This window comes from Abramis brama, assembly GCF_963993115.1.
Source record: "Abramis brama genome assembly, chromosome: 19".
NCBI classification, from domain to species: domain Eukaryota; kingdom Metazoa; phylum Chordata; class Actinopteri; order Cypriniformes; family Leuciscidae; genus Abramis; species Abramis brama.
The window spans coordinates 422,441-450,000 of record NC_139981.1 but is presented as its reverse complement, the minus strand read 5'-3'; the positions used below and the strand labels follow the sequence as shown (position 1 = coordinate 450,000).

The 27,560-nt window shown below is 46.3% G+C and overlaps 1 protein-coding gene across 3 annotated transcripts in view; it reads right to left on the bottom strand.

Moving 5' to 3' along the window:
• The window catches only part of ptk7b (protein tyrosine kinase 7b), an 86,365-nt gene that overhangs the window by 834 nt on the left and 57,971 nt on the right, over nucleotides 1-27,560 (bottom strand). For all 3 annotated transcript variants that reach the window (XM_084093944.1, XM_084093945.1, XM_084093946.1), the window contains 15 exons: nucleotides 26,278-26,408; nucleotides 25,136-25,402; nucleotides 19,629-19,765; nucleotides 19,420-19,555; nucleotides 16,028-16,147; nucleotides 15,595-15,744; nucleotides 15,285-15,432; nucleotides 14,103-14,230; nucleotides 9,603-9,800; nucleotides 5,657-5,791; nucleotides 4,207-4,433; nucleotides 3,646-3,726; nucleotides 3,403-3,554; nucleotides 1,883-2,061; nucleotides 1-1,227 (listed from right to left, as the gene is read on the bottom strand). The exon at nucleotides 1-1,227 is cut by the window's left edge and continues 834 nt beyond it. In XM_084093944.1, coding sequence (XP_083950070.1) covers nucleotides 1,067-1,227; nucleotides 1,883-2,061; nucleotides 3,403-3,554; nucleotides 3,646-3,726; nucleotides 4,207-4,433; nucleotides 5,657-5,791; nucleotides 9,603-9,800; nucleotides 14,103-14,230; nucleotides 15,285-15,432; nucleotides 15,595-15,744; nucleotides 16,028-16,147; nucleotides 19,420-19,555; nucleotides 19,629-19,765; nucleotides 25,136-25,402; nucleotides 26,278-26,408 — 2,350 coding nt within the window. In that variant the 3' untranslated portion in view covers nucleotides 1-1,066. The remainder of the gene's footprint in view (nucleotides 1,228-1,882; nucleotides 2,062-3,402; nucleotides 3,555-3,645; nucleotides 3,727-4,206; nucleotides 4,434-5,656; nucleotides 5,792-9,602; nucleotides 9,801-14,102; nucleotides 14,231-15,284; nucleotides 15,433-15,594; nucleotides 15,745-16,027; nucleotides 16,148-19,419; nucleotides 19,556-19,628; nucleotides 19,766-25,135; nucleotides 25,403-26,277; nucleotides 26,409-27,560) is intronic.

The window sequence follows — 27,560 nt, the reverse complement described above, 5'->3', positions numbered from 1 at the left end:
CACTGAATAAAAAAATAAAAAGGTAATTCTGACTTTTTATCTCACAATTCTGACTTTTTATCTCACAATTGTGTTATAAAGTCAGAATTGTGAGAAATAAACTGGCAATTCAGACTTTTTCCCAGAACTGCATGTTTATATCTCGTAATTCTGACTTTATAACACGCAATTGTGAGATAAAAAGTCAGAATTACCTTTTTATTGTTTTATTCTGTGGTGGAAACGAGCTTCCATGCTTCTGTTGCTGTGCATCACCTGAGGCCCTCTAGTGGACACGAGCAGAACCGCGGATCTCCGTCACTCCTGAAGCGCCGGCTCCCAGAAACACACACAACAATCACAGGGACTGACAGTGAACTGGGAATAAAGACTAAACTGATTAATCATGGCTTAATCTGAGGCATTGCATATTAATTTATTACAATAACACAGTCACTTGTGAGCACCTCAAAGAAACATAAAGATTATATTATCGTAACGAGCAGTCTCTGTTTCACCGCCCAAACGTCCATCATCACCGCAGACGATCTTCCTCCTCAGTGCCTCTGTCCTCCAGAGAGACATTCCCAACTCAAGACACATTTACTGGAGAAGAACATCAATCACTGAAGATATGAAGTCCTGCTTTCTGAAGAACGCACGTGTTTATGCTTAAAACAAGAACAAATATTTTAAAAAAGTAAAAAATAATAATAAGAACAAAAACACTGAGGAAGAACATCATGTTTTGCAGTGTGTGTATTATATTCCACTAACGTGACATCATCCTGTGGAAACACTAAATATCTCTCACACACACACACACACACACACTGATCACTGCTGATTCCTCCTTCTGCGTCTGTGGCCTGATGGAGCTGTGATTGTCTAGAGGTCAGAGGTCAAAGTTCACCCTGACATGAAGCTCTTCTGGCGTCCCTGAGGAAAGAGGCTTCGACCGAACGACAGATGATGTGTGTGTTTAAGGCGGGTGAAGGCCTGATCCTGAGCGTGTGTGTGTGCCTGCAGATCCTGAGCGCGTCTGTAGTGTGTGTGTGTGTGTGTGTGACTGCAGTGATGCGATGCGCTAGACTTTAGCGTCTGCAGGAACACGGGCCAGAGTCTGAGCGATCTCGCTGAAGGAGGGTCGATCTTTAGGACTGGACGCCCAGCAGCGCATCATCAAACTGCAGACGTGAGCAGGACAACCTTCTGGAGGAGACAGGGTCACATGACCAGCCTGCAGAGCTGACACACACACACACACACACACACACATGAGACTCGATCTCCCCGTGAGGGAGATACTGTAGAATCACAGTTAAGACCTGCACAAATACTGTCTTTACAAACTCAAAATAAATACTTTAATAAACAGGATACAAGATTAAAACACTAAAGGCATGTTTTAATCTCACGAAAGTGAGTACACCCCTCACACTTCAGCAAACATTTTTGGTATATCTACTCAAGGGACAATCCTATAGAAATGAAACTTGGATATGTTTTAGAGTTGTGAATGTGCTGCTTGTACAGCAGAATATATTTACTGTCCTCTGAAAATAACTCAACATACAGCCATTACTGTCAAAATAGCTGCCAACAGAAGTGAGTACACCCTAACATGTCAAAACTTTGACATCGGTGGTCATGTGACGTCTGTTGTCAAGTGACGTCTGTGGTCATGTGACGTCGATGGTCATGTGACGTCTGTTGTCAAGTGACGTCTGTGGTCATGTGACGTCGATGGTCGTGACGTCGGTGGTAATGTGATGTCAGTGGTCATGTGACGTCTGTGGTCATGTGACATCAGTGGTCATGTGATGTCGGTGGTCATTTGACGTCGGTGGTCATGTGACGTCAGTGGTCATGTGACGTCGTGGTGGTCATGTGACGTGCTCACCTTCGAGCAGCTGCTGATGATCGAGCTGATGGTACGGCATCTCTCCGAGACTGAACACTTCCCACATGAGCACAGCGAACGCCCACACGTCCGACTTACTGGAGAACTCACTGTCAAACACTGCCTCAGCCGGGAGCCAGCGCAGGGGAAGCCAGGCCTGCCTGTAGAGGTGGTACTCGCTGCACACACACACACACACACACACACACGTTTACTTAGCTATTTAAATGGGGACATTCCATAGACGTAATGGTTTTTATACTGCAGAAACTGTATATTCTGTCCCCTTACACAAACCCGACCCCTAAACCTCCCCATCACACACACACACACACACACACACACACACACACACCAGACCAGCTGTGACTGACTGACTTCAACACTAGATGGCGCTCTTCATGCATGTAAAGACTGATGCCCAGAAGCTCTGCACCAGATCTCACAGGCAGAAGCACCTCAAGTTTTCCGATTATACTATTTTAAAGGCTAATTATTTAGTTTCACAGGTCTCCTACAGGTCCACATGCATCCAAGGTCACAAAACACTAAAGTTTGGATGTTGGATAATATATTGGAATGTTGTAATATGTAGATGTGTGTGTGGAATATGATTGTTTTGATTGTTTTTAATGTATGTTTTTTGTGTGTGATGTAATGCCACTGCTCTAATATAATTGCCCTTTGAAAACGCTCTCCGTCTACATTAGCGTTTCTCATCCACACTGTTCTCGTGTTTCACCGCAGGACAGCAAACCTGCCATCTGTGCAGGACTGTGACATGAAGAGTGTGTGAACTAACGTTTTAGCAACAGGGTGAAAGTGAATATAACAGGCACAACACCGGTATAAACATCAATATCTATGTGTTCAATAAACTTACGTCATCGTTTTTAAATACCTCCATTTTGACAGGCCACACTACACCGAGGAAACCGCGTTTTCAAAAAGCGTAGTTTTCTCTGCCAAAAACGCGTCTCAGTGTGTGGAGGGCCAAAGCGGAGAGACACAGATGCGTTTTCAGACTATACGTATTAGTGTGGACGAGACCTCAGTGTCTGAAACGCTTCCATCAAAGATTCAGTCTCTCTAAGCCCCGCCTCTCTGAGAGCTGCTCTGCTGTGATTGGTCAGAAAGCAAACGCTCATTATCATATCTGAATCTCAGCTCTTGATCTCAGTGATACGAACAGTGACGATGGCGTGGGTTTCACCGTATCTATCTCAGAAAACAGCGTCTTCTCGACACGAACAACACGAACCAAACTCTTCCAGTCTCAGATACACTAGTGTTTGAGGGCGGGGCCAAGAGACGCTGTTCAGCCAATCAAGACCAGAGGCGGGCATTATGCAAATTAGGAAGTGAGACTGAATTACTGACGACTCGTTTCAGTTCAGAATAGATTCTTTCTTTTTTCTTTCATTCACAATAACTTTGATCTTTGAAACATTGCAGATCGTTCACATCCATACACAGCTTTGTCACACCCTGCAGAGGCACGTTAATGATGTCAGCTGTACCTGTTATACACGTCTCTGCAGAGAGCGAGCGAGGACACTTTGACGAGTCTCTGTCCGCTGATCAGACAGTTTCTGGCCGCCAGGTCTTTATGCACGAAACGCTGGTTTGATAAATGCTGCATCCCATCAGCCACCTGGGCACAGATGGAGAGCTGCACAGAGCAGTCACATGATCAACACAGAGTCACGTGACTTATTAAACACACTGAAAGAGTGAGTCTGAATGAGGTTATGGGAACGTACTTTAGTTTTCGTGCTGATGGGATGAGGCTTGAGCTTCCCCTCGCTGCTGTTTGATATCCTGAGGAACTGTTTGAGATCACCCTGAAAAACAAGAGTTAATCAGTGAGTGTGTGAGAGTGTGTGTGTGAGAGTGTGTGTGTGTGAGTGTGTGTGAGTATGAGTGTGTGTGCGTGAGAGTGAGTGTGTGTGTGTGTGTGAGTGAGTGAGTGTGTGTGTGTGTGAGAGTGAGTGAGTGAGTGTGTGTGTGTGTGCGTGAGAGTGAGTGTGTGTGTGAGAGTGTGTGTGCGTGAGAGTGTGTGTGTGTGTGTGAGTGTGTGTGTGTGTGAGAGTGAGTGTGTGTGTGTGTGTGTGTGTGACTGTACCAGATCCACGTATTCCAGGATCATGTATTGCGGGTGAGCTTCTCTGCAGACTCCCAGCAGCCTCACAATGTGTGTGTGTGTGTGTGTGTGTGTGTGTGTGAGAGTGTGTGTGTGAGAGTGTGTGAGAGTGTGTGTGTGTGTGAGAGTGTGTGTGTGTTTGTGTGTGTGTGAGAGTGAGTGTGTGTGTGTGTGACTGTACCAGATCCACGTATTCCAGGATCATGTATTGCGGGTGAGCTTCTCTGCAGACTCCCAGCAGCCTCACGATGTGTGTGTGTGTGAGTTTGCTGAACATCTGCATCTCTCGTCTGAACTCGGACTCCTGATCTCGACTCTGTAAACTCTTGACCAACACCAGCGTCTCGTCCTCGGACTCCTCTATAGCCCTCGCTTTAGCCAGAAACACCTCGCCGAACACGCCGCGCCCTGCACACACACACACACACACACACACACGTTTACTTGGCTAAATGGGGACATTCCATAGGCGTAATGGTTTTTATACTGTACAGATATATATATATATATATATAGGTATATTCTCTCTTCTTACACTAACCTGACCCATCACACACACACACACACACACACACACTCTCTCTCTCACACACACACACACACACACACTCTCTCTCACACACAAACACACACACACTCTCACACACACACACACTCTCACACACTCTCACACACACACTCTCACACACACACACACACACACACACACACACACACATTGTGAGGCTGCTGGGAGTCTGCAGAGAAGCTCACCCGCAATACATGATCCTGGAATACGTGGATCTGGTACAGTCACACACACACACACACACACACTCACTCTCACACACACACACACTCACACACACACACACACTCTCACACACACACACATACACACACAAACAGACACACACTCTCTCTCTATCACACACACACACACACACACACACACTCTCTCTCTCACACACACACACACACACACACTCTCTCTCACACACACACACATACACACACAAACAGACACACACTCTCTCTCTATCACACACACACTCACTCACTCACTCACTCACTCACTCACTCACTCACACACAGACACACACTCTCTCTCTCTCTCTCTCTCACACACACACACACACACACAAACAGACACACACTCTCTCTCTCTCTCTCTCTCTCAAACACACACACACACAGACAGAGACTCTCTCTCTCTCTCTCTCTCTCTCTCTCTCTAACACACACACACACACAGACAGAGACTCTCTCTCACACACTCACACACTCACTCACTCACTCACTCTCATATCTGACACTCGGCAGCAGAACACACTGTGCCAGACGAAAACAATGTATTAAACAATATTAAGAAACTAATATGATATGATTTCTCTAAGTAAAGTATAAAAATATTTACGAAAACATTTAAACATTAAAACATTTACGCTGGTGTTCAAAAGTTTGGAATAATTAAGATTTCATAAAGAGTCTCTTCTGCTCATCAAAGCTGCATTTTTTTGATAAAAAATTCAGTAATTTAAATTAATTTCAGTAAAGTGTCATTTATTCCTGTGATCAAAGCTGAATTTTCAGCATCATTACATCAAAACTTCATATTTCTGAGGAACAGTGCTATTTTCACTCTGCGTTACCCAGTGTGGTGATGGTCTGCAGGTGCGCTCTGGGAAAGTGCAGTTTGTCAGTGTTTGCTGAAGGTCTCATGGTGGTTAAAGCCACTTCTTCCTGGACCTCCGCCGTCCTGTGGCCGTTCATCTGAAGAGCGCCACCTACGGGACAACACACACACACACACACACACTCTTCAGATGCTCGTCTGCTCTGGTTCATCTTTACATAACAGATCGCTGTATGAACTAGAGGTCAGATGTTGATGATATGATGCTCATGTACAGCTGAATTAAACAAGCTCTTATTTTAAACAGAATACATTTAAATCGTTTACACACAATGGGTCTCATTCATGAAACATTCGTAAATATACGAGTAAATATGTGAGTGATTTGCGCGTAAAGAGACATTCCCGAAAATTCTTCTCCTGATTCACAAATACTTCGTAAACGTCAGATTTGATAGTGAAATGTGTGTGTGGGTTAATGAATTCCAATCACTCGTAAATGGGACGCGCGTGCACGCTCATTCTCAATTACCATAAATCCCGCCAATTAAAACCGACTGACAGCTATATATGGGCATCATATTATGACACGAAACGAAGGATTTCAACATGTCTTCTCAAAAGCGAATGCTATTGTATTATTACATGTATAATTTTGGAAGAAAAAAAAAAAAAAAAGCGAATGAAGAAGAGAAATTTCTCAGATGCAGAAATTGAAGTTTTATTATCAGAAGTTCATTCAAAACGCCACATTTTATTTTCAAGCGTACATAGTGGCGTATCAGGTCCTAAAAAAAAAGGATTTTTTTAGGTAATAGGCTACATGCTTTAGGTAAAAATGCTTGGCAGCATATTACAGATGCAGTTAATGGAGTTTCATCTTTTAATCGAACAGTCCCAGAAGTGAAAAGAAAATGGTTCGACATGAAGCTTGACTGCAACACTTGTAACTTGCGGACTTGTAAAAAACAAAACAAAAAAAAAACAGCTTGAATATAAAAAAATAAAAAAAACTTGTGGACTTGTGTTCCTTTTGCAGATGCTATTACTGGCTCTCGTAATACAAGTAAAAAGAAAAACCGTATGTAATTACTATATATAATACTTTTTCAAAATGCTGTGTAAATATGTACCCGATTACGTTGAATTAAAATGCAGTTTATTAATGAGCAAAACGTTCGGATGTTAAACGTACTATTTACGCGTGGCTGGGAGCAGGTGTAGATTTCTTTCGTACCAACTAACATTTGGGAAATACGAACATTTTAATGAATCCGAAAATTTACGCCAGAACCACTTTACACACGATTTACACAAAAATTCGTTCTGCTCGTGTTTCATGAATGAGACCCATTATCGTTAAATAACATGTGAAAACTAATGTGTAATCCAGCTAACAGGGAACGTTCTGTCAAAGATATGAACAAACGTTCTTCCAGTAACATTAATAGAATGTTCGTTTAAAAAAAATGATCTGGTCTTTAATAATGTTCTCAAAATATTAGCACAAAAACATTATTCATACATCGTTCATGGAGCGTTTTTCTGAAACGTTTTAGTTGAACTTTTGTCTAACATTTTTTAAATGTTACTAGTTTCGGAACGTCCAGAGAACATTAAAATGAAACATTCACATGATGTTTGAAGAATAATACAGTGGAACTTTCCCTTAACGTTCGCATAACCATGAAAAAACCTTTTTAACGTTTTGAATGTTCAGAGGACATTCAGAAATAATATTTTTTATAACCTAATGGCAATGGCAGGAGTTTTATAACTTTTTATAATGTTTTATAGCATTTTATTACACGGCTCTGTGGAATGCTTGATTCTGATTGGTCAATCACACATCCAGTGGTAAGTTATTCCCAGATAACAGCCGCTGAGAACAGAAACGCAGGCTCATCCGTCACTGAGGTCAGCAGCGCTACACACTCGCTAGGAACGGGTTTTCTTTGTGGAAGTTTTGCGTTTGGTGAGCTAATAAAGTAGCAAAACTCAATCAAATCAATATTGTACAGTTATGCAATTATGCAATCCAGTATCGTGGACTCGCTCTCGCTTGTTTTGGACTATTGTTTTGTTCACTGTTGGATTATAAAATACAAACAGGTACGATTTTAAAACAGTTTAATCTGAAATCAATATCTCTGATCCCCATAATTATTTATGTGTTGAAATGCTGTGTAATAAGTGTTATGACTGTAAACCGTATCTCTGAAATGTCGGTCTAGTTTGCACTTGCTGCTGAAACTGCTCTCTCCGCGGAAGCTCTGTGTTTAAACACCTCATATTTCTGTGGCGAGCAGGACGAGGCCGTGAGTGATGATGAGCGGCGCACCGGTCTCGTATCTCTCACGAGGAGCGACAGTGAAGGAGGAGAGCGGACCAGGCCTGGACTGTTTTATTAGATGTTTTGTTTATATGTGGCGGCAGTTGTCTGTGAGGGGCTGCCGTCTTTACTTTCGTTTTTGTATGAGTTTATTTATTTATTAAGAGTCTTTAAATGTTTGCCGGTTCCCCCCTCCTTCTTCCCATTACAACGAACAATGCTACAATTTAGACAAAGATCAATATTTTGAGTCTAATTATTTACTTATGTGGCAAGTAGCCGTGTAATAAGCGGGATAATGTACATCCAGCCGGTTGTTATGTGTGTGTGTGATCTCAGAATAAACCCCTTCAGGTGTGTGTGTGTGTGTATGTGTGTGTGTGTGTGTGATCTCAGAATAAACCCCTTCAGGTGTGTGTGTGTGTGTATGTGTGTGTGTGTGTATGTGTGTGTGTGTGATCTCAGAATAAACCCCTTCAGGTGTGTGTGTGTGTGTGTGTGTATGTGTGTGTGTGTGTGATCTCAGAATAAACCCCTTCAGGTGTGTGTGTGTGTGTGTATGTGTGTATGTGTGTGTGTGTGTATGTGTGTGTGTGTGATCTCAGAATAAACCCCTTCAGGTGTGTGTGTGTGTGTGTGTGTATGTGTGTGTGTGTGTGATCTCAGAATAAACCCCTTCAGGTGTGTGTGTGTGTGTATGTGTGTGTGTGTGTGTGTATGTGTGTGTGTGTGTGTGATCTCAGAATAAACCCCTTCAGGTGTGTGTGTGTGTGTGTGTGTGTGTGATCTCAGAATAAACCCCTTCAGGTGTGTGTGTGTGTGTGTGTGTGTGTGATCTCAGAATAAACCCCTTCAGGTGTGTGTGTGTGTGTATGTGTGTGTGTGTGTGATCTCAGAATAAACCCCTTCACTTGCTGCTGAAACTGCTCTCTCCGCGGAAGCTCTGTGTTTAAACACCTCATATTTCTGTGGCGCAGAAATAAACCCCTTCAGGTGTGTGTGTGTGTGTGTGTGTGTGTGTGTGTGTGTGTATGTGTGTGTGTGTGTGTGATCTCAGAATAAACCCCTTCAGGTGTGTGTGTGTGTGTGTGTGATCTCAGAATAAACCCCTTCAGGTGTGTGAGTGTGTGTGTGTGTGATCTCAGAATAAATCCCTTCAGGTGTGTGTGTGTGTGTGTGTGTGTGTGTGTGATCTCAGAATAAACCCCTTCAGGTGTGTGTGTGTGTGTGTGTATGTGTGTGTGTGTGTGTGTGTGTGTGTGATCTCAGAATAAACCCCTTCAGGTGTGTGTGTGTGTGTGTGTGTGTATGTGTGATCTCAGAATAAACCCCTTCAGGTGTGTGTGTGTGTGTGTGTGTGTGTGATCTCAGAATAAACCCTTTCAGGTGTGTGTGTGTGTGTGTGTGTGTGTGTGTGTGTGTGTGATCTCAGAATAAACCCCTTCAGGTGTGTGTGTGTGTGTGTGTGTGTGATCTCAGAATAAATCCCTTCAGGCTGATGAAGACCTGATCCTGATCACCCTGTCGGGTTTATTCTGAGATAACAACCAACTGGATTTACATTATCCCTTACTTATATGATCCACACACACACACACTCTCTCTCTCTCTCTCACACACACACACTCACCGTTCAGACACTCCATCTCGGGCTCCTCTGCGTGGCTCTTCTGCAGGTGCTTGCTCTTGCGTCTCTGCTTGCAGTAGAACATGAGTCCCAGCACAGCGATGATGTAAGCCACGGCCACGGCCACCGACAGCGCGATCGTCTGGAACATCTTGAACTGGCTCTTATCCTCGTCTCCATCGCGCGGGTGCACAGGCTTCTCTGAGGACACCACAGTAAAACACCTTTACCCTGGTACAATCACTGCAGGACACTCAACAAACTCATACATTTAATATTATTAATCAGAACAATTATTCCCCTAAGTAATAAATGTAGTAGTAGTCAGGGCCGGCGCTAGCCATTTGGGAGCCCTAAGCACAAATGCTTGGCGATGCCCCCGCTCCCCCAACCAACAAACACCAAAGGAATAACAACCATTCCGATTTTCTTAGTTAGGTTCTCTTTACTTCCAAAATAACTGCTGCAAAGAAATAATTTTACATTAACAATGGCACCAAACATGAAAAGAAATAAATAATATAAAGGTTAAAATTATAAATACCAAATACCACCACAATTACTAAAAACACAGATTTGGAACTGAACAATGTAAACACAGAAAGTTAAAAGTGCAAAGGTCTGATGAGGCACAATATAATAATTCTGTACATAATTTGACAACTCTGTGAATATGAAAATATACAAACACTGAGATTGTGGGGGGGGGGGGGGGTTTCTTCTAATTGCAGTTTCAAAGTTTTTTTTTTTTTAAAAAGAATCAACATGCAGGGCTAAAGCCCCGGATCTTTTGCACTACTAGCGACGCCCCTGGACATGCATACACGCATAGGCGTAATTTGCGGGTAGGATCATGTCCCCACCACTATTTTCTAAGGTCGATATTGTCCCCACCACTTTTGAAACATCTCGCGGCACGAATGTACCAATACAAACAAACAAAACATCTCCAGTTAACCAGCAGAGCATTCATTTCATTCTTTTTTTAAATAAGAGGCGATCTAACGCTGAAATGTGTTGTTTTTTTAAATCAACTGATCAAAGTGCTCGTTGCCGCTGCGATCAGTGGCGCAGATACTATATGTTTGTTTCTGGCTCGCGCACAGCCTTCACTCAGACGCGCGCTTCAATCCGTTGTGGAGACTCTCTATTCGTTCCGGTGCAATTAGAAAACAAAAAGCACAAAAAAGTGTCCCTGCCTGATATACAACCACTGAAAAACATAATCGGTTTTGAAGAAAAAAAAAGAAAAAAAAACTATATGAGTGGGGATTAGAACTCAGAACCTCTGATACGCTTGGCAAAAATTCTACCCCTGGACCACTTAAATACACGCTTAATTTTCGTCGGATCAACATATAATAGGCCTCATTGAACGACCACTTAAACCCAATCAATGTACTATTTAAATCGATGGTAGTGTTATATCTGTTTTATGATTAAGCATTGCGTCCGTCCCCGCCCACCCTCCCCCATCCCATAATCGCATAATCGAACAGACCACTGGGAGGTGGGGAGGGGGGGCACCAGAGGGAGACTGGCACAGGAGATTCACCTTTTTCTCGACTAATTTGGTCTAGGCCTATATTAGTTTTGTATTGCTTTTGTATATTAACATGCTTTAGACATATTTTATTTGTTATTTATACTAGTAGCCTATTGTGAAGATTTTTCACGACCCAGATTTTTTGGTGCCCCCCCAAGCACTTGGTGCCCTACGCGCAGTGCGTGATGTGCGTGTGTGGAGCGCCGGCCCTGGTAGTAGTAGTAATGTGTGTAGCTCAAACAGTGGAGCGCTGGCGCTTGCAACACCATTTCCAGGGAAAGCAATAACTGATAAGAATGTAAGTGTGTACCTTGAAATGCAATGTAAGTCGCTTTGGATAAAAGCATCGGCCAAATGTAAATGTAGTGTGTAGCGTACATAATCAGTGTGACTGTAGCCGTAACAGACTGATGAAGAATGTGTCATCTGGAGCGTTTTTATAAGGTAATCTGATCAGATCCACCAGTTTAAGTCAGTAAACCCACTGAGATACTGATCTAAAACTTGTCTAAATAAATCTTAAAGATGATCATCTAATAATATCTTAGTCACTGGTTCTGATGGTGAGTTTTAGTATAACAGTCATTAGCATTGAACTGCTTTTGACCTGAATTGAATCAACACTGAACTGAATTAATCTGAATAATAACTCTATTGTCTTCTGTAGAGCTGCTTTAAAGCTCAAATTTAGCTTGTTTCATAATTGATGCATTATGCAACATTAACACTGTTATTTTGCTGTTTATTACTGTGAAGCTGCTTTGAAACAATCTGTATTGTATAAAGCGCTATAGATATAAATGTGAAATTAAGTTACTAACACTATACAGGGTTCCTGCAGGTTTCAGTTTCAAATTTAAGACCTTTTTAAGACATTTTAAGACCATAAAGATTGAAATTTAAGACCTACAAAAAAATATTTAAATCAAAGAATTCATTTTATTTCAATGAATTCAGTAATTGAAAAAGAATTAACTTAATTTACAGATAAAGCAATCACATTAGTAACCTTCCACACCCAACAATGCGTGTCAGAGAAAAGAACAGAATCAGATATAATTTTTTTATAGAAAATTGTACTTTGCATATTATAGGCCTACTGTAAAAAACACATAATTAGTTGATTTTAGTTGATCATAGTTGATCATAACTAGAGATGAAATGGCATGAACATTTCATTTAATTATTATAGTGCCAAAAATTATCACTGTTATCACAGAATCCTGTTCAAAAAGTACTAATACTAGTACACAATAAAATCAATTCACCAAGTTTTATGTCGAAAAACAGCAAATAACAAATAAAATTAGCATCAATACACACTAACATAAACATTAAAATAATATGATTAAAAATGATAGCCAGATTTTATAAGTGTCTTGCAACATGGTCTGATTTTCCCGTGGCCTCTGTCGTTGCTATGTAACCATGCCCTGCGTCTCCACAATGACAAAAAAAGTTTTAGTGGCTAATGGATTTCCACCGCCGGAAAACGCTTGCAGTAGCTCTGCCACAAGATTTATTTACGGAGAAGAGAAAAGCACCCGTAGTGTTTGGGTGCACCCGCATCCTTCATGTCTTTTTTCATGTCGCTGCGCCTGGAAAAAAACGAGCGCGTCGCTTCAGTTATAAGAGCGCTTACTGCGCGCCTACATTTGAATGAACTTGAGCGCGAAAAAGAACTGCCTCTTGGCGAGCGACTTCGATACTTTTTTTCTACTTTGTAATAACTTTCTGCGGCCAGCGTGTCTGGAAATGAATGAGGGTAAAATCTTTTTTAAGACCTGACTAAATGAAATTTAAGACCGCGGATGAAAATCTGGCTGTTTTTAAGACGTTTTAAGGCCTTAAATTTAAAGTTCAGAATTTAAGACATTTTAAGACTTTTTAAGACCCCGCGGGAACCCTGCTATAGATGAATATCAGATGATGTCACCAACGTCTCCTCACTGACGTCACTCACTTCTAAAACTTGTCTGCCGCCATCTTGAGTATCTGATTCATGTCAGTTGCAAAGGAACTAGCTATGCCTTCAATATGTTGTGCGGTGGGGTGCAATAACAAAAAAGGAGACCCCAAAATATCCTTTTACAGGCTAACTCAGGACGAAAAAAGACGCCGTAATTTGCGGGTGGGACATGTCCCCACCACTTTTGAAACATCTCGCGGCACGAATGTACCAATACAAATAAACCAAACATCTCCAGTTAACTAGCAGAGCATTCATTTCGTTCGTTTGTTAAATAAGAGGCGATCTAGCGCTGAAATGTGTTGTTTCTGAAATCAAGTGATCAAAGTGCTCGTTGCCGCTGCGGTCAGTGGTGCGGATACTGTGTTTGTTTGTGGCTCGCGCACAGTCTTCACTCGGACGCGCGCTTCAATGTGGAGAGACTCTCTATTCGTTCCGGTGAAATTACAAAACAAACTGCACACAAACGTGTCCCTGCCTGATATACAACCACTGATAAACATAATCGGTTTTGATGAAAAAAATAAAAAACTATATGAGTGCGGATTAGAACCCAGAACCTCTGACACGCTTGGCAAAAGTTCTGCCCCTGGACCATTTAAATACACACTTAAAATAGTCGGATCAACATATAATATCATTGAATGCCAGGATTGGTAGTTCGGTAGCAGCAGACAGAGGATGGAAGTACGTATCAGGTATCGCGTAGGGATCACACCCTAACGATATTATTATTTGAAAGTAGCGTTTCTTTTCATGGCAGTCGAGGTGCGAAATGTTGTCTTTCGTAGCCATTTACTGTATCTGTACGAAGCTGTAAATAGTAGCAAGCTAGCTAGTTAATGCTTGTCAGTACCATAGACAGCACTCGGTAGGTACTCAAGATGGCGGCAATCAACTAGAAAAAGAGTGGATGACGTAAGAGGTCACGTGACTGATATTCATGTATATGATCTGTGCATCAATCAACCAAGTTTGTGTTCCTCACCCACGACGTAAAGCTGCGCTGTCGTGTCTCTGATGTTGCAGGTGTTTCCCGCGATACAGGTGTACATGCCCGTGTCATCAGTGGTGACATCACTAATGACCAGAGAGCCATTGGGCATCTTCTGAAACCTGAGGACAACAGACACACAATCAGCACATGTGAAAGATCATACAGTCTCTGATAGACAGACGGGTGCAGTGAGACGGGTGCAGTGAGACGGGTGCAGTGAGACGGGTGCAGTGAGAGGCAGGTGCAGTGAGACGGGTGCAGTGAGACGGGTGCAGTGAGAGGCAGGTGCAGTGAGAGGCAGGTGCAGTGAGACAGGTGCAGTGAGAGGCAGGTGCAGTGAGACAGGTGCAGTGAGAGGCAGGTGCAGTGAGACAGGTGCAGTGAGACGGGTGCAGTGAGACGGGTGCAGTGAGAGGCAGGTGCAGTGAGAGGCAGGTGCAGTGAGAGGCAGGTGCAGTGAGAGGCAGGTGCAGTGAGACAGGTGCAGTGAGACAGGTGGAGAGAGGCAGGTGCAGTGAGAGGCAGGTGCAGTGAGAGGCAGGTGCAGTGAGAGGCAGGTGCAGTGAGACAGGTGCAGTGAGACGGGTGCAGTGAGACGGGTGCAGTGAGAGGCAGGTGCAGTGAGAGGCAGGTGCAGTGAGAGGCAGGTGCAGTGAGACGGGTGCAGTGAGACGGGTGCAGTGAGAGGCAGGTGCAGTGAGAGGCAGGTGCAGTGAGAGGCAGGTGCAGTGAGAGGCAGGTGCAGTGAGACAGGTGCAGTGAGACAGGTGGAGAGAGGCAGGTGCAGTGAGAGGCAGGTGCAGTGAGAGGCAGGTGCAGTGAGACAGGTGCAGTGAGACAGGTGCAGTGAGACGGGTGCAGTGAGAGGCAGGTGCAGTGAGAGGCGGGTGCAGTGAGAGGCGGGTGCAGTGAGACGGGTGCAGTGAGACGGGTGCAGTGAGAGGCAGGTGCAGTGAGACGGGTGCAGTGAGACGGGTGCAGTGAGACGGGTGCAGTGAGACGGGTGCAGTGAGAGGCAGGTGCAGTGAGACGGGTGCAGTGAGACGGGTGCAGTGAGACGGGTGCAGTGAGACGGGTGCAGTGAGAGGCAGGTGCAGTGAGACGGGTGCAGTGAGACGGGTGCAGTGAGACGGGTGCAGTGAGACGGGTGCAGTGAGACGGGTGCAGTGAGACCTGCTGGAGCTGCTGCTGCTGATCAGTCTGTCTCTGATGCTCCACTGGATGTAGGGCTGAGGGTCTCCTGACGCCTGACAGTGAAGCACGGCTGTGTGACCCTGATACACCGTCGTCTGCTCCGGCTCCAGCTTAAACTCCACGAGAACTGACAACACACACACACACACACACACACACAGGTGAACGAGTCATCAACCACAGCGTTCAATCAGAACACAAGCACACACACACACACACAGGTGAACAAGAACGAGTCATCAACCACAGCGTTCAATCAGAACACACACACACACACACACACACACACCTCCTACAGTGAGATGAACGTGTGCTCGTATCTCTCCCTGAGCGCTACTGGACGCCACACACGTGTAGTTTCCTCCGTCGGATCGGCTCACGGTACCGAAGTGAAGAACTCCTTTCATCTGAGTCGCGTGAGGCGGGAGATCAGCGCCGTCTGTTGGCACACAAACACACACGAGACACACACACACACAAGACACACACGCACGAGAGAAACACGCATGTTCACACTGACACCAGGAAGTCATTCAGTTTAAGTCAGCGCTGGTGATGTGACTATGCAAATGAGCAGTGACACGATACAGCGGAGAGCAGAGCTCATGTGATCTAATCTTGATATATTCGTGACCAGCAGTCATTTTAGTTGCTCTGTGAATTTTAAATGAATTTAAATGATTTAAATGAAATGATTGTCAGAGTTAGGGTTGGTCTCTGACCTGCTCTGCTCCAGTGTATTGTGGGTGTCTCTCGCCCGGTCGCCACACAGCTGATGCTGCTCTCTCTCTCCAGCTGCACACACTGCGACGGCTGCGGGACGGGCGTGAACTTTAACTTCTCTGAGAGACACATCACACACACATGAGTAAAGCTGGCACTCAAACACGCCGTGATGTAACGGCACGCAAACCACAACAAAACAGACAAAACAAACACCTGATGTCATTTACAACATCAGAACAAATCACGAACACACACGTTCTATTATACTGGGGACTTCCTGTGGATTGTCGTGATTTAAAGGGGTCATGAGCTGAACATTTTAATTTTCATTGATCTTTTGACAGTTAAGAGGTCGTTATAATATAAAAATATCCTGTAAGTTTCAAAACCCAAAACTTCCTTGATATTTCAAAAATAGCTTTTATTGAGATCAAGGCCAGAAAACATCAGGATCTGAAAAGTGTGGAATTATGACGTAATAGTGCAGCGAAAGACCGCGTTTGCAGAAGAATATCAACGCCTGTGTCTACATCACTGCGTCTTTGGCCCCGCCCACTGGAGCGTTAGTGAATATTCCATGAGAACGAGTAAAGATCGACACAGGATCAATACCATTACCTTCCAAACGATCAGAATGCTAGGAGAGTGTTGTTTTTTTTCAACTGTGAAAGTCTCAGCAGTGCATTATTTGTTTGTATTCGCAATTTCGGCGCAGGCTTTGCAACAGACTTTTACGATATGGATCTGCCAGCAACACCACAAACATGCAAGTAACCATGTTTATTTTAACGCCTGATCTGTGATTTCTGATGTGTAATTATTCAAGTTCAGATGATTATCTTTCTCTCACCCAGTATGTGGTGAGATACTTACAACATACAAACACACACACACACTCATCCAATATGTGAACACGTGCGTGTGCGCCAAGCGTGCCGCACAAGCCCTGAAAAGTGAAGCCAAAACGTCTCGATCGCCCCCGGTGGCTGGTCCTAGTATAGATCATAAGCCCCGCCTCCCCGTGTTATTCAACGGGACGTGAGATCAACTAAACAATTTAATTACACTTCAAATATCTTTTTTCCAAAGGTGGTTTCTTTCATTTGCTGTCGTTTTTATCACGCTGATGTAAGTTCAAGTGTCTGTTTCAAAAATAAGTTGTTTTTTAGTTAGTTACGTGATGCGGTGGTGTAACGTCATGATTGACAGCTGTGATTGACAGGTTCTCTGAGAGAAGTAGTCACTGAAGCACCAACGGACATTTTTTTCGGGATCTTCGGAGGACTGAGGAGATTGTATTTACTTTATTTTAACAAGCCTCTTGTCGTACTGCAATCAATTTTTAAAAAAGTGTGCAGAATCCACTCTCCCTGCGAGAGTGAGGGCGGAGCGTTGATTTCGCGGCTTTACTTCCTGCTCACTACTGCGCGGGTCTTTACTTCCTGCTCACTACTGCGCGGGTCTGGTCCCGAGATCGCCACTGCGCGGGTCTGGTCCCGAGATCGCCACTGCGCGGGTCTGGTCCCGAGATCGCCACTGCGCGGGTCTGGTCCCGAGATCGCCACTGCGCGGGTCTGGTCCCGAGATCGCCACTGCGCGGGTCTGGTCCCGAGATCGCTAATGCGCGGGTCTGGTCCCGAGATCGCTAATGCGCGGGTCTGGTCCCGAGATCGCTACAGCGCGGGTCTGGTCCCGAGATCGCCACTGCGCGGGTCTGGTCCCGAGATCGCTACAGCGCGGGTCTGGTCCCGAGATCGCTAATGCGCGGGTCTGGTCCCGAGATCGCTACAGCGCGGGTCTGGTCCCGAGATCGCCACTGCGCGGGTCTGGTCCCGAGATCGCTACTGCGCGGGTCTGGTCCCGAGATCGCCACTGCGCGGGTCTGGTCCCGAGATCGCTAATGCGCGGGTCTGGTCCCGAGATCGCCACTGCGCGGGTCTGGTCCCGAGATCGCCACTGCGCGGGTCTGGTCCCGAGATCGCCACTGCGCGGGTCTGGTCCCGAGATCGCCACTGCGCGGGTCTGGTCCCGAGATCGCCACTGCGCGGGTCTGGTCCCGAGATCGCCACTGCGCGGGTCTGGTCCCGAGATCGCCACTGCGCGGGTCTGGTCCCGAGATCGCCACTGCGCGGGTCTGGTCCCGAGATCGCCACTGCGCTGGTCTGGTCCCGAGATCGCCACTGCGCGGGTCTGGTCCCGAGATCGCCACTGCGCTGGTCTGGTCCCGAGATCGCCACAGCGCGGGTCTGGTCCCGAGATCGCCACTGCGCTGGTCTGGTCCCGAGATCGCCACTGCGCGGGTCTGGTCCCGAGATCGCCACTGCGCGGGTCTGGTCCCGAGATCGCCACTGCGCTGGTCTGGTCCCGAGATCGCCACTGCGCTGGTCTGGTCCCGAGATCGCCACTGCGCGGGTCTGGTCCCGAGATCGCCACTGCGCGGGTCTGGTCCCGAGATCGCCACTGCGCGGGTCTGGTCCCGAGATCGCCACTGCGCGGGTCTGGTCCCGAGATCGCCACTGCGCTGGTCTGGTCCCGAGATCGCCACTGCGCGGGTCTGGTCCCGAGATCGCCACTGCGCGGGTCTGGTCCCGAGATCGCCACTGCGCTGGTCTGGTCCCGAGATCGCCACTGCGCGGGTCTGGTCCCGAGATCGCCACTGCGCTGGTCTGGTCCCGAGATCGCCACAGCGCGGGTCTGGTCCCGAGATCGCCACTGCGCTGGTCTGGTCCCGAGATCGCCACTGCGCGGGTCTGGTCCCGAGATCGCCACTGCGCGGGTCTGGTCCCGAGATCGCCACTGCGCTGGTCTGGTCCCGAGATCGCCACTGCGCGGGTCTGGTCCCGAGATCGCCACTGCGCGGGTCTGGTCCCGAGATCGCCACTGCGCGGGTCTGGTCCCGAGATCGCCACTGCGCGGGTCTGGTCCCGAGATCGCCACTGCGCTGGTCTGGTCCCGAGATCGCCACTGCGCTGGTCTGGTCCCGAGATCGCCACTGCGCGGGTCTGGTCCCGAGATCGCCACTGCGCGGGTCTGGTCCCGAGATCGCCACTGCGCGGGTCTGGTCCCGAGATCGCCACTGCGCGGGTCTGGTCCCGAGATCGCCACTGCGCGGGTCTGGTCCCGAGATCGCCACTGCGCGGGTCTGGTCCCGAGATCGCCACTGCGCGGGTCTGGTCCCGAGATCGCCACTGCGCTGGTCTGGTCCCGAGATCGCCACTGCGCTGGTCTGGTCCCGAGATCGCCACTGCGCGGGTCTGGTCCCGAGATCGCCACTGCACATCTCTCACCAATGGAAGAGAGCGAAGGGGCGTCGTCCATATTTTTTTACAGTCTATGGTGTGCGCTGATGGATCCTCCCTCCGACACACACACACACACACACACTCACCCAGTATGTGAACGCGTGCGTGTGCGCTGATGGATCCTCCCTCCGACACACACGTGCAGCTGAACATCTGACCATCGTTCACCTCAGCGCTGTTGATCCTCAGAGTCCCGTTAGAGAAGAGCTTGTAACGAGAGCCCTGCAGAGAGAGAGTGTGTGTGTGAGAAACCTGACGTCAGGTCACCTGATCAGACCATGATGAGTGTGTTCACCTCCTCACTGATCGGGATGCTTTTGCGGTACCATGTGACCCGTGGTTCAGGAGTGCCCTGAGCGTGGCAGTGCAGGAGACCTGGCTGACCCTCCTCGATGTGTGTGTCCTGCGGCCTCACAATCCACTCTGGAGAAGCTGTAAAACACACACACACACACACACACACTGTAACGGTCACTTAATAGCATTTATGGTAGTTCGAGGTACAATGAGAACAGCGCATGTGCGTAGAGAGTGTGTCAGTAATAGATGTGACAGGTGAGGAGAAGAGATAACCACTCAACCGGCTTTTGTACACTTTCTTTTATTTCCCTTTATATTTGTGACCAGAGTTGAATGTTTATTTGTATGCTTTTTCTCACTCAATCCGGATGATCCGGATGTATGCGGATGAGTGTTTTATTAAACCCGGGGAAAATACGCCGTCTCTCGTGCATCTTTTCCTCCGACACCACATACTGTTTTTTTCTCTGGGCAACAACATCTCAACTTTGAGATCAGTGTGTGTTGTGTCAGATGAGTGTGTGTTGGGTCAGATGAGTGTGTGTTGTGTCAGATGAGTGTGTGTTGTGTCAGATGAGTGTGAGTGTGTGTTGTGTCAGATGAGTGTGTGTTGTGTCAGATGAGTGTGTGTTGGGTCAGATGAGTGTGTGTTGGGTCAGATGAGTGTGTGTTGTGTCAGATGAGTGTGTGTTGTGTCAGATGAGTGTGTGTTGTGTCAGATGAGTGTGTGTTGGGTCAGATGAGTGTGTGTTGTGTTAGATGAGTGTGTGTTGTGTCAGATGAGTTTGTGTTGTGTCAGATGAGTGTGTGTTGGGTCAGATGAGTGTGTGTTGTGTCAGATGAGTGTGAGTGTGTGTTGTGTCAGATGAGTGTGTGTTGTGTCAGATGAGTGTGTGTTGGGTCAGATGAGTGTGTGTTGTGTTAGATGAGTGTGTGTTGTGTCAGATGAGTGTGTGTTGTGTCAGATGAGTGTGTGTTGGGTCAGATGAGTGTGTGTTGTGTTAGATGAGTGTGTGTTGTGTCAGATGAGTTTGTGTTGTGTCAGATGAGTGTGTGTTGGGTCAGATGAGTGTGAGTGTGTGTTGTGTCAGATGAGTGTGTGTTGTGTCAGATGAGTGTGTGTTGTGTCAGATGAGTGTGTGTTGGGTCAGATGAGTGTGTGTTGTGTCAGATGAGTGTGTGTTGTGTCAGATGAGTGTGTGTTGTGTCAGATGAGTGTGTGTTGGGTCAGATGAGTGTGTGTTGTGTCAGATGAGTGTGAGTGTGTGTTGTGTCAGATGAGTGTGTGTTGTGTCAGATGAGTGTGTGTTGTGTCAGATGAGTGTGTGTTGGGTCAGATGAGTGTGTGTTGTGTTAGATGAGTGTGTGTTGTGTCAGATGAGTGTGTATTGTGTCAGATGAGTGTGTGTTGGGTCAGATGAGTGTGTGTTGTGTTAGATGAGTGTGTGTTGTGTCAGATGAGTTTGTGTTGTGTCAGATGAGTGTGTGTTGGGTCAGATGAGTGTGTGTTGTGTCAGATGAGTGTGAGTGTGTGTTGTGTCAGATGAGTGTGTGTTGTGTCAGATGAGTGTGAGTGTGTGTTGTGTCAGATGAGTGTGTGTTGTGTCAGATGAGTGTGTGTTGGGTCAGATGAGTGTGTGTTGGGTCAGATGAGTGTGTGTTGTGTCAGATGAGTGTGTGTTGTGTCAGATGAGTGTGTGTTGTGTCAGATGAGTGTGTGTTGGGTCAGATGAGTGTGTGTTGTGTTAGATGAGTGTGTGTTGTGTCAGATGAGTTTGTGTTGTGTCAGATGAGTGTGTGTTGGGTCAGATGAGTGTGTGTTGTGTCAGATGAGTGTGAGTGTGTGTTGTGTCAGATGAGTGTGTGTTGTGTCAGATGAGTGTGTGTTGGGTCAGATGAGTGTGTGTTGTGTTAGATGAGTGTGTGTTGTGTCAGATGAGTGTGTGTTGTGTCAGATGAGTGTGTGTTGGGTCAGATGAGTGTGTGTTGTGTCAGATGAGTTTGTGTTGTGTCAGATGAGTGTGTGTTGGGTCAGATGAGTGTGAGTGTGTGTTGTGTCAGATGAGTGTGTGTTGTGTCAGATGAGTGTGTGTTGTGTCAGATGAGTGTGTGTTGGGTCAGATGAGTGTGTGTTGTGTCAGATGAGTGTGTGTTGTGTCAGATGAGTGTGTGTTGTGTCAGATGAGTGTGTGTTGGGTCAGATGAGTGTGTGTTGTGTCAGATGAGTGTGTGTTGTGTCAGATGAGTGTGAGTGTGTGTTGTGTCAGATGAGTGTGTGTTGTGTCAGATGAGTGTGTGTTGTGTCAGATGAGTGTGTGTTGGGTCAGATGAGTGTGTGTTGGGTCAGATGAGTGTGTGTTGTGTCAGATGAGTTTGTGTTGTGTCAGATGAGTGTGTGTTGGGTCAGATGAGTGTGTGTTGTGTCAGATGAGTGTGAGTGTGTGTTGTGTCAGATGAGTGTGTGTTGTGTCAGATGAGTGTGTGTTGGGTCAGATGAGTGTGTGTTGTGTTAGATGAGTGTGTGTTGTGTCAGATGAGTGTGTGTTGTGTCAGATGAGTGTGTGTTGGGTCAGATGAGTGTGTGTTGTGTTAGATGAGTGTGTGTTGTGTCAGATGAGTTTGTGTTGTGTCAGATGAGTGTGTGTTGGGTCAGATGAGTGTGAGTGTGTGTTGTGTCAGATGAGTGTGTGTTGTGTCAGATGAGTGTGTGTTGGGTCAGATGAGTGTGTGTTGTGTTAGATGAGTGTGTGTTGTGTCAGATGAGTGTGTGTTGTGTCAGATGAGTGTGTGTTGGGTCAGATGAGTGTGTGTTGTGTCAGATGAGTGTGTGTTGTGTCAGATGAGTGTGAGTGTGTGTTGTGTCAGATGAGTGTGTGTTGTGTCAGATGAGTGTGTGTTGTGTCAGATGAGTGTGTGTTGGGTCAGATGAGTGTGTGTTGTGTTAGATGAGTGTGTGTTGTGTCAGATGAGTGTGTATTGTGTCAGATGAGTGTGTGTTGGGTCAGATGAGTGTGTGTTGTGTTAGATGAGTGTGTGTTGTGTCAGATGAGTTTGTGTTGTATCAGATGAGTGTGTGTTGGGTCAGATGAGTGTGTGTTGTGTTAGATGAGTGTGTGTTGTGTCAGATGAGTTTGTGTTGTGTCAGATGAGTGTGTGTTGGGTCAGATGAGTGTGTGTTGGGTCAGATGAGTGTGTGTTGTGTCAGATGAGTGTGTGTTGTGTCAGATGAGTGTGAGTGTGTGTTGTGTCAGATGAGTGTGTGTTGTGTCAGATGAGTGTGTGTTGGGTCAGATGAGTGTGTGTTGTGTCAGATGAGTGTGTGTTGTGTCAGATGAGTTTGTGTTGTGTCAGATGAGTGTGTGTTGGGTCAGATGAGTGTGTGTTGTGTTAGATGAGTGTGTGTTGTGTCAGATGAGTTTGTGTTGTGTCAGATCAGTGTGTGTTCGGTCATATCAGTGTGTGTTGGGTCAGATGAGTGTGTGTTGGGTCAGATGAGTGTGTGTTGGGTCAGATGAGTGTGTGTTGGGTCAGATGAGTGTGTGTTGAGTGTGTGTTGTGTCAGATGAGTGTGTGTTGTGTCAGATGAGTTTGTGTTGTGTCAGATGAGTGTGTGTTGGGTCAGATGAGTGTGTGTTGTGTTAGATGAGTGTGTGTTGTGTCAGATGAGTTTGTGTTGTGTCAGATCAGTGTGTGTTCGGTCATATCAGTGTGTGTTGGGTCAGATGAGTGTGTGTTGGGTCAGATGAGTGTGTGTTGGGTCAGATGAGTGTGTGTTGAGTGTGTGTTGGGTCAGATGAGTGTGTGTTGAGTGTGTGTTGTGTCAGATGAGTGTGTGTTGTGTCAGATGAGTTTGTGTTGTGTCAGATGAGTGTGTGTTGGGTCAGATGAGTGTGTGTTGTGTTAGATGAGTGTGTGTTGTGTCAGATGAGTTTGTGTTGTGTCAGATCAGTGTGTGTTCGGTCATATCAGTGTGTGTTGGGTCAGATGAGTGTGTGTTGGGTCAGATGAGTGTGTGTTGGGTCAGATGAGTGTGTGTTGAGTGTGTGTTGGGTCAGATGAGTGTGTGTTGGGTCAGATGAGTGTGTGTTGGGTCAGATCAGTGTGTGTTCGGTCATATCAGTGTGTGTTGGGTCAGATGAGTGTGTGTTGGGTCAGATGAGTGTGTGTTGGGTCAGATGAGTGTGTGTTGGGTCAGATGAGTGTGTGTTGAGTGTGTGTTGGGTCAGATGAGTGTGTGTTGGGTCAGATGAGTGTGTGTTGGGTCAGATGAGTGTGTGTTCGGTCATATCAGTGTGTGTTGGGTCAGATGAGTGTGTGTTGAGTGTGTGTTGGGTCAGATGAGTGTGTGTTGGGTCAGATGAGTGTGTGTTGGGTCAGATCAGTGTGTGTTCGGTCATATCAGTGTGTGTTGGGTCAGATGAGTGTGTGTTGGGTCAGATGAGTGTGTGTTGGGTCAGATGAGTGTGTGTTGGGTCAGATGAGTGTGTGTTGAGTGTGTGTTGGGTCAGATGAGTGTGTGTTGGGTCAGATGAGTGTGTGTTGGGTCAGATGAGTGTGTGTTCGGTCATATCAGTGTGTGTTGGGTCATATCAGTGTGTGTTGGGTCAGATGAGTGTGTGTTGGGTCAGATGAGTGTGTGTTGGGTCAGATGAGTGTGTGTTGGGTGTGTGTTGGGTCAGATGAGTGTGTGTTGGGTCAGATGAGTGTGTGTTCGGTCATATGAGTGTGTGTTGGGTCAGATGAGTGTGTGTTGGGTCAGATGAGTGTGTGTTCGGTCATATCAGTGTGTGTTGGGTCAGATGAGTGTGTGTTGGGTCAGATGAGTGTGTGTTCGGTCATATCAGTGTGTGTTGGGTCAGATGAGTGTGTGTTGGGTCAGATGAGTGTGTGTTGGGTCAGATGAGTGTGTGTTGGGTGTGTGTTGGGTCAGATGAGTGTGTGTTCGGTCATATGAGTGTGTGTTGGGTCAGATGAGTGTGTGTTGGGTCAGATGAGTGTGTGTTCGGTCATATCAGTGTGTGTTGGGTCAGATGAGTGTGTGTTGGGTCAGATGAGTGTGTGTTGGGTCAGATGAGTGTGTGTTGGGTGTGTGTTGGGTCAGATGAGTGTGTGTTGGGTCAGATGAGTGTGTGTTCGGTCATATGAGTGTGTGTTGGGTCAGATGAGTGTGTGTTGGGTCAGATGAGTGTGTGTTGGGTCAGATGTGTGTGTGTTGGGTGTGTGTTGGGTCAGATGAGTGTGTGTTGGGTCAGATGTGTGTGTGTTGGGTGTGTGTTGGGTCAGATGAGTGTGTGTTGGGTCAGATGAGTGTGTGTTGGGTGTGTGTTGGGTCAGATGAGTGTGTGTTGGGTCAGATGAGTGTGTGTTCGGTCATATGAGTGTGTGTTGGGTCAGATGAGTGTGTGTTGGGTCAGATGAGTGTGTGTTGGGTCAGATGTGTGTGTGTTGGGTGTGTGTTGGGTCAGATGAGTGTGTGTTGGGTCAGATGTGTGTGTGACTCACTGGCGACAGTGACCTCGAGCTCCTGCTGCTTGGTTCCGGCCCGGTTGCGAGCGACGCAGGTGTAGAGGCCCGAGTCTGAGGTGTGTGTGGAGCTGAAGATCAGGTCTCTGTCGCGCTGGTAGACTCGACCCTCAGACGCCACACGAGCACCAGCGCGCTCCCACCACACCTGAGGCTCCGGCTGACCCCGAGGAGGATCACAGCTCACACTCGCCCTGATGGAGGACGAGAACACCCGAGACATGCGCTCGCCCATCTCGCTGATCTCTACACACACACACACACACACAGCAGATAAACACCTGTTCTGTCAGGACCACTATCGTCAAATACAAATGACAATTAGCATACAGTTTGGATTGGCGGTCTGGTTCAGTTCTGGGCAAGAGCAGCCTAGCATGGATAAGAGCAGCAATAACCCCCCTTAGGGTAAACAGAACACAACCAACATGAATGTGTTGCAGACGTCATTAATTCAAGATTTTAAAGTATAACGTAATGCGAGAATTCAAGGGGACTCAGAATGCCATCCTGACTGACGAGAGGTGGAGCTGGGGAGGGAGGAGGGTAATCCGCTCCTGAGAAACACGACAGCTGCTGATAATACTGAAGGAGCTTATATATGAGTACAGTGATGGGCGTCGTATTCCTACAGGTCGAGGGTCAGCTGAGAGTCACTGATGCGCGTCGACTAACGAGACCTGCCAGAACTGACACTACGCTTAATATCTGAGTGTTATACAAAAAATACACTTTAGGATCAATTAACGTTCTCCGTTTATTCATACACCGACACCATCCATTACAACTTGTGCACTAAAACAACCACCGCTCTTCCGGGAACATCATAATAAGAGTCCCCTTTCAGTTTCGGTAAACGGTCATGTGAAATATTAAACTATATTTAGCATAGAGGTATAATGTGCATGAACACATTGTATAATGTCTTAAACTTAACACTGAGAACAGCAGCATTCAGTGGAAACACTGAGCTGAGCTGTCAGAACTCATCAACTACTCCCACAATTGTGTGTGTGAAAGTGTAAGTGAGTGTGTGTGTGTGTGAGAGAGTAAGTGAGTGTGTGTGTGTGTGTGAGAGAGTGAGTGTGTATGTGAGTGTGTATGTGAGTGTTTCATCTCACCTGCGATCCTGAGCGCTGCCTCTACGTGCACATGTTTGTTCTCTCCATACTGAGCCACACACTTATACACACCTGTGCTGCGCTGCTTCACCTGAGTGATGTGCAGTGTGCCGTTAGCATACACCACAACCCTGCACACACACACACACACACAGGTTAGTCACAGGTGAGTTGTTCTTAGGAGTAAAATAACTGTAACTGTACAGAATTCAGCAACATGACAAATTGTTTATTCTATTAATAACTAGAATATGAACAATTCTGCCAAAAGCGAGTAATTAGTGTAACTGTAGTGTTTACTGTTGCTAAGCAACGTCACAACACACACACACACAGAATGTGGGTCACGGGTGTGTTTTCATGGCATCAGACGCGGCTCTTCCAGGCAGAAACTGTTTGATCAAACACAATCAAACATTCAGACTCACAGTCAATACAGACTGAAGAGAGGGAGAGAAACACGGGTAATCCCAGAATCCTCTGTGTGTGTGTGTGTGTGTGTGTGTGTGTTTCTTCAGCACGTTCACAGCTGAAGATGTTTCTATTAACACTTTTCAAGCTGACTAACTAGGAGATGAGAATCAAACCGTGACTGAGAGAAACAGGCAGATCAAATAAGATGAAGATTATGAAGATGATTCTGGTGAGATCTGCAGTGTGTGTGTTGACGTTTTGAGATTAGCACAGGATGTTATTAGCGCATTAAACATCATCAAAGCAGAACATCACTGCTGAACGTGCCCAAACATTCACTGGACTACCCATAATGCACCAGTCAAACACTGAATGGCATGATGGATCATTTATCAGTGGGTGGTCAGACATTCTGACACGCTTTAAGGCCCTGATATGCGCAGGATACGCAAGTTCTTCGCCAAGTAAAAATAAGTTGTAAGTCTTTATCAGCGATATACTGTTAGCGAACATCCCAGCGCCGCCTCATGTTTTTACTCGCGTCTGACCTCGACTGAGCAGGAGAAATGAAGCGGCGGAGATCCACACCTCAGAGAAGGCGGAGCCTCAGGGCCACGCCCACCTCCTGAAACACTCTAAATCAACCTTTTGGATTCGCTGGAAGTATATCGGGCCTTTACACTTCAAGCACATGCTCTCAACCTCAGTCAGAATCTGAAGGGGACATATTATGCACCTTTTCACTATGGAAGCATATGGGTAGCAATATTCAATTTGAAATGTAATATGCAAAATGACAATGCATTTCTGTATTTACATTTACATTTTCAATTACATTTGTGAAACGTTTGGTGCAAAATGAAAATGAA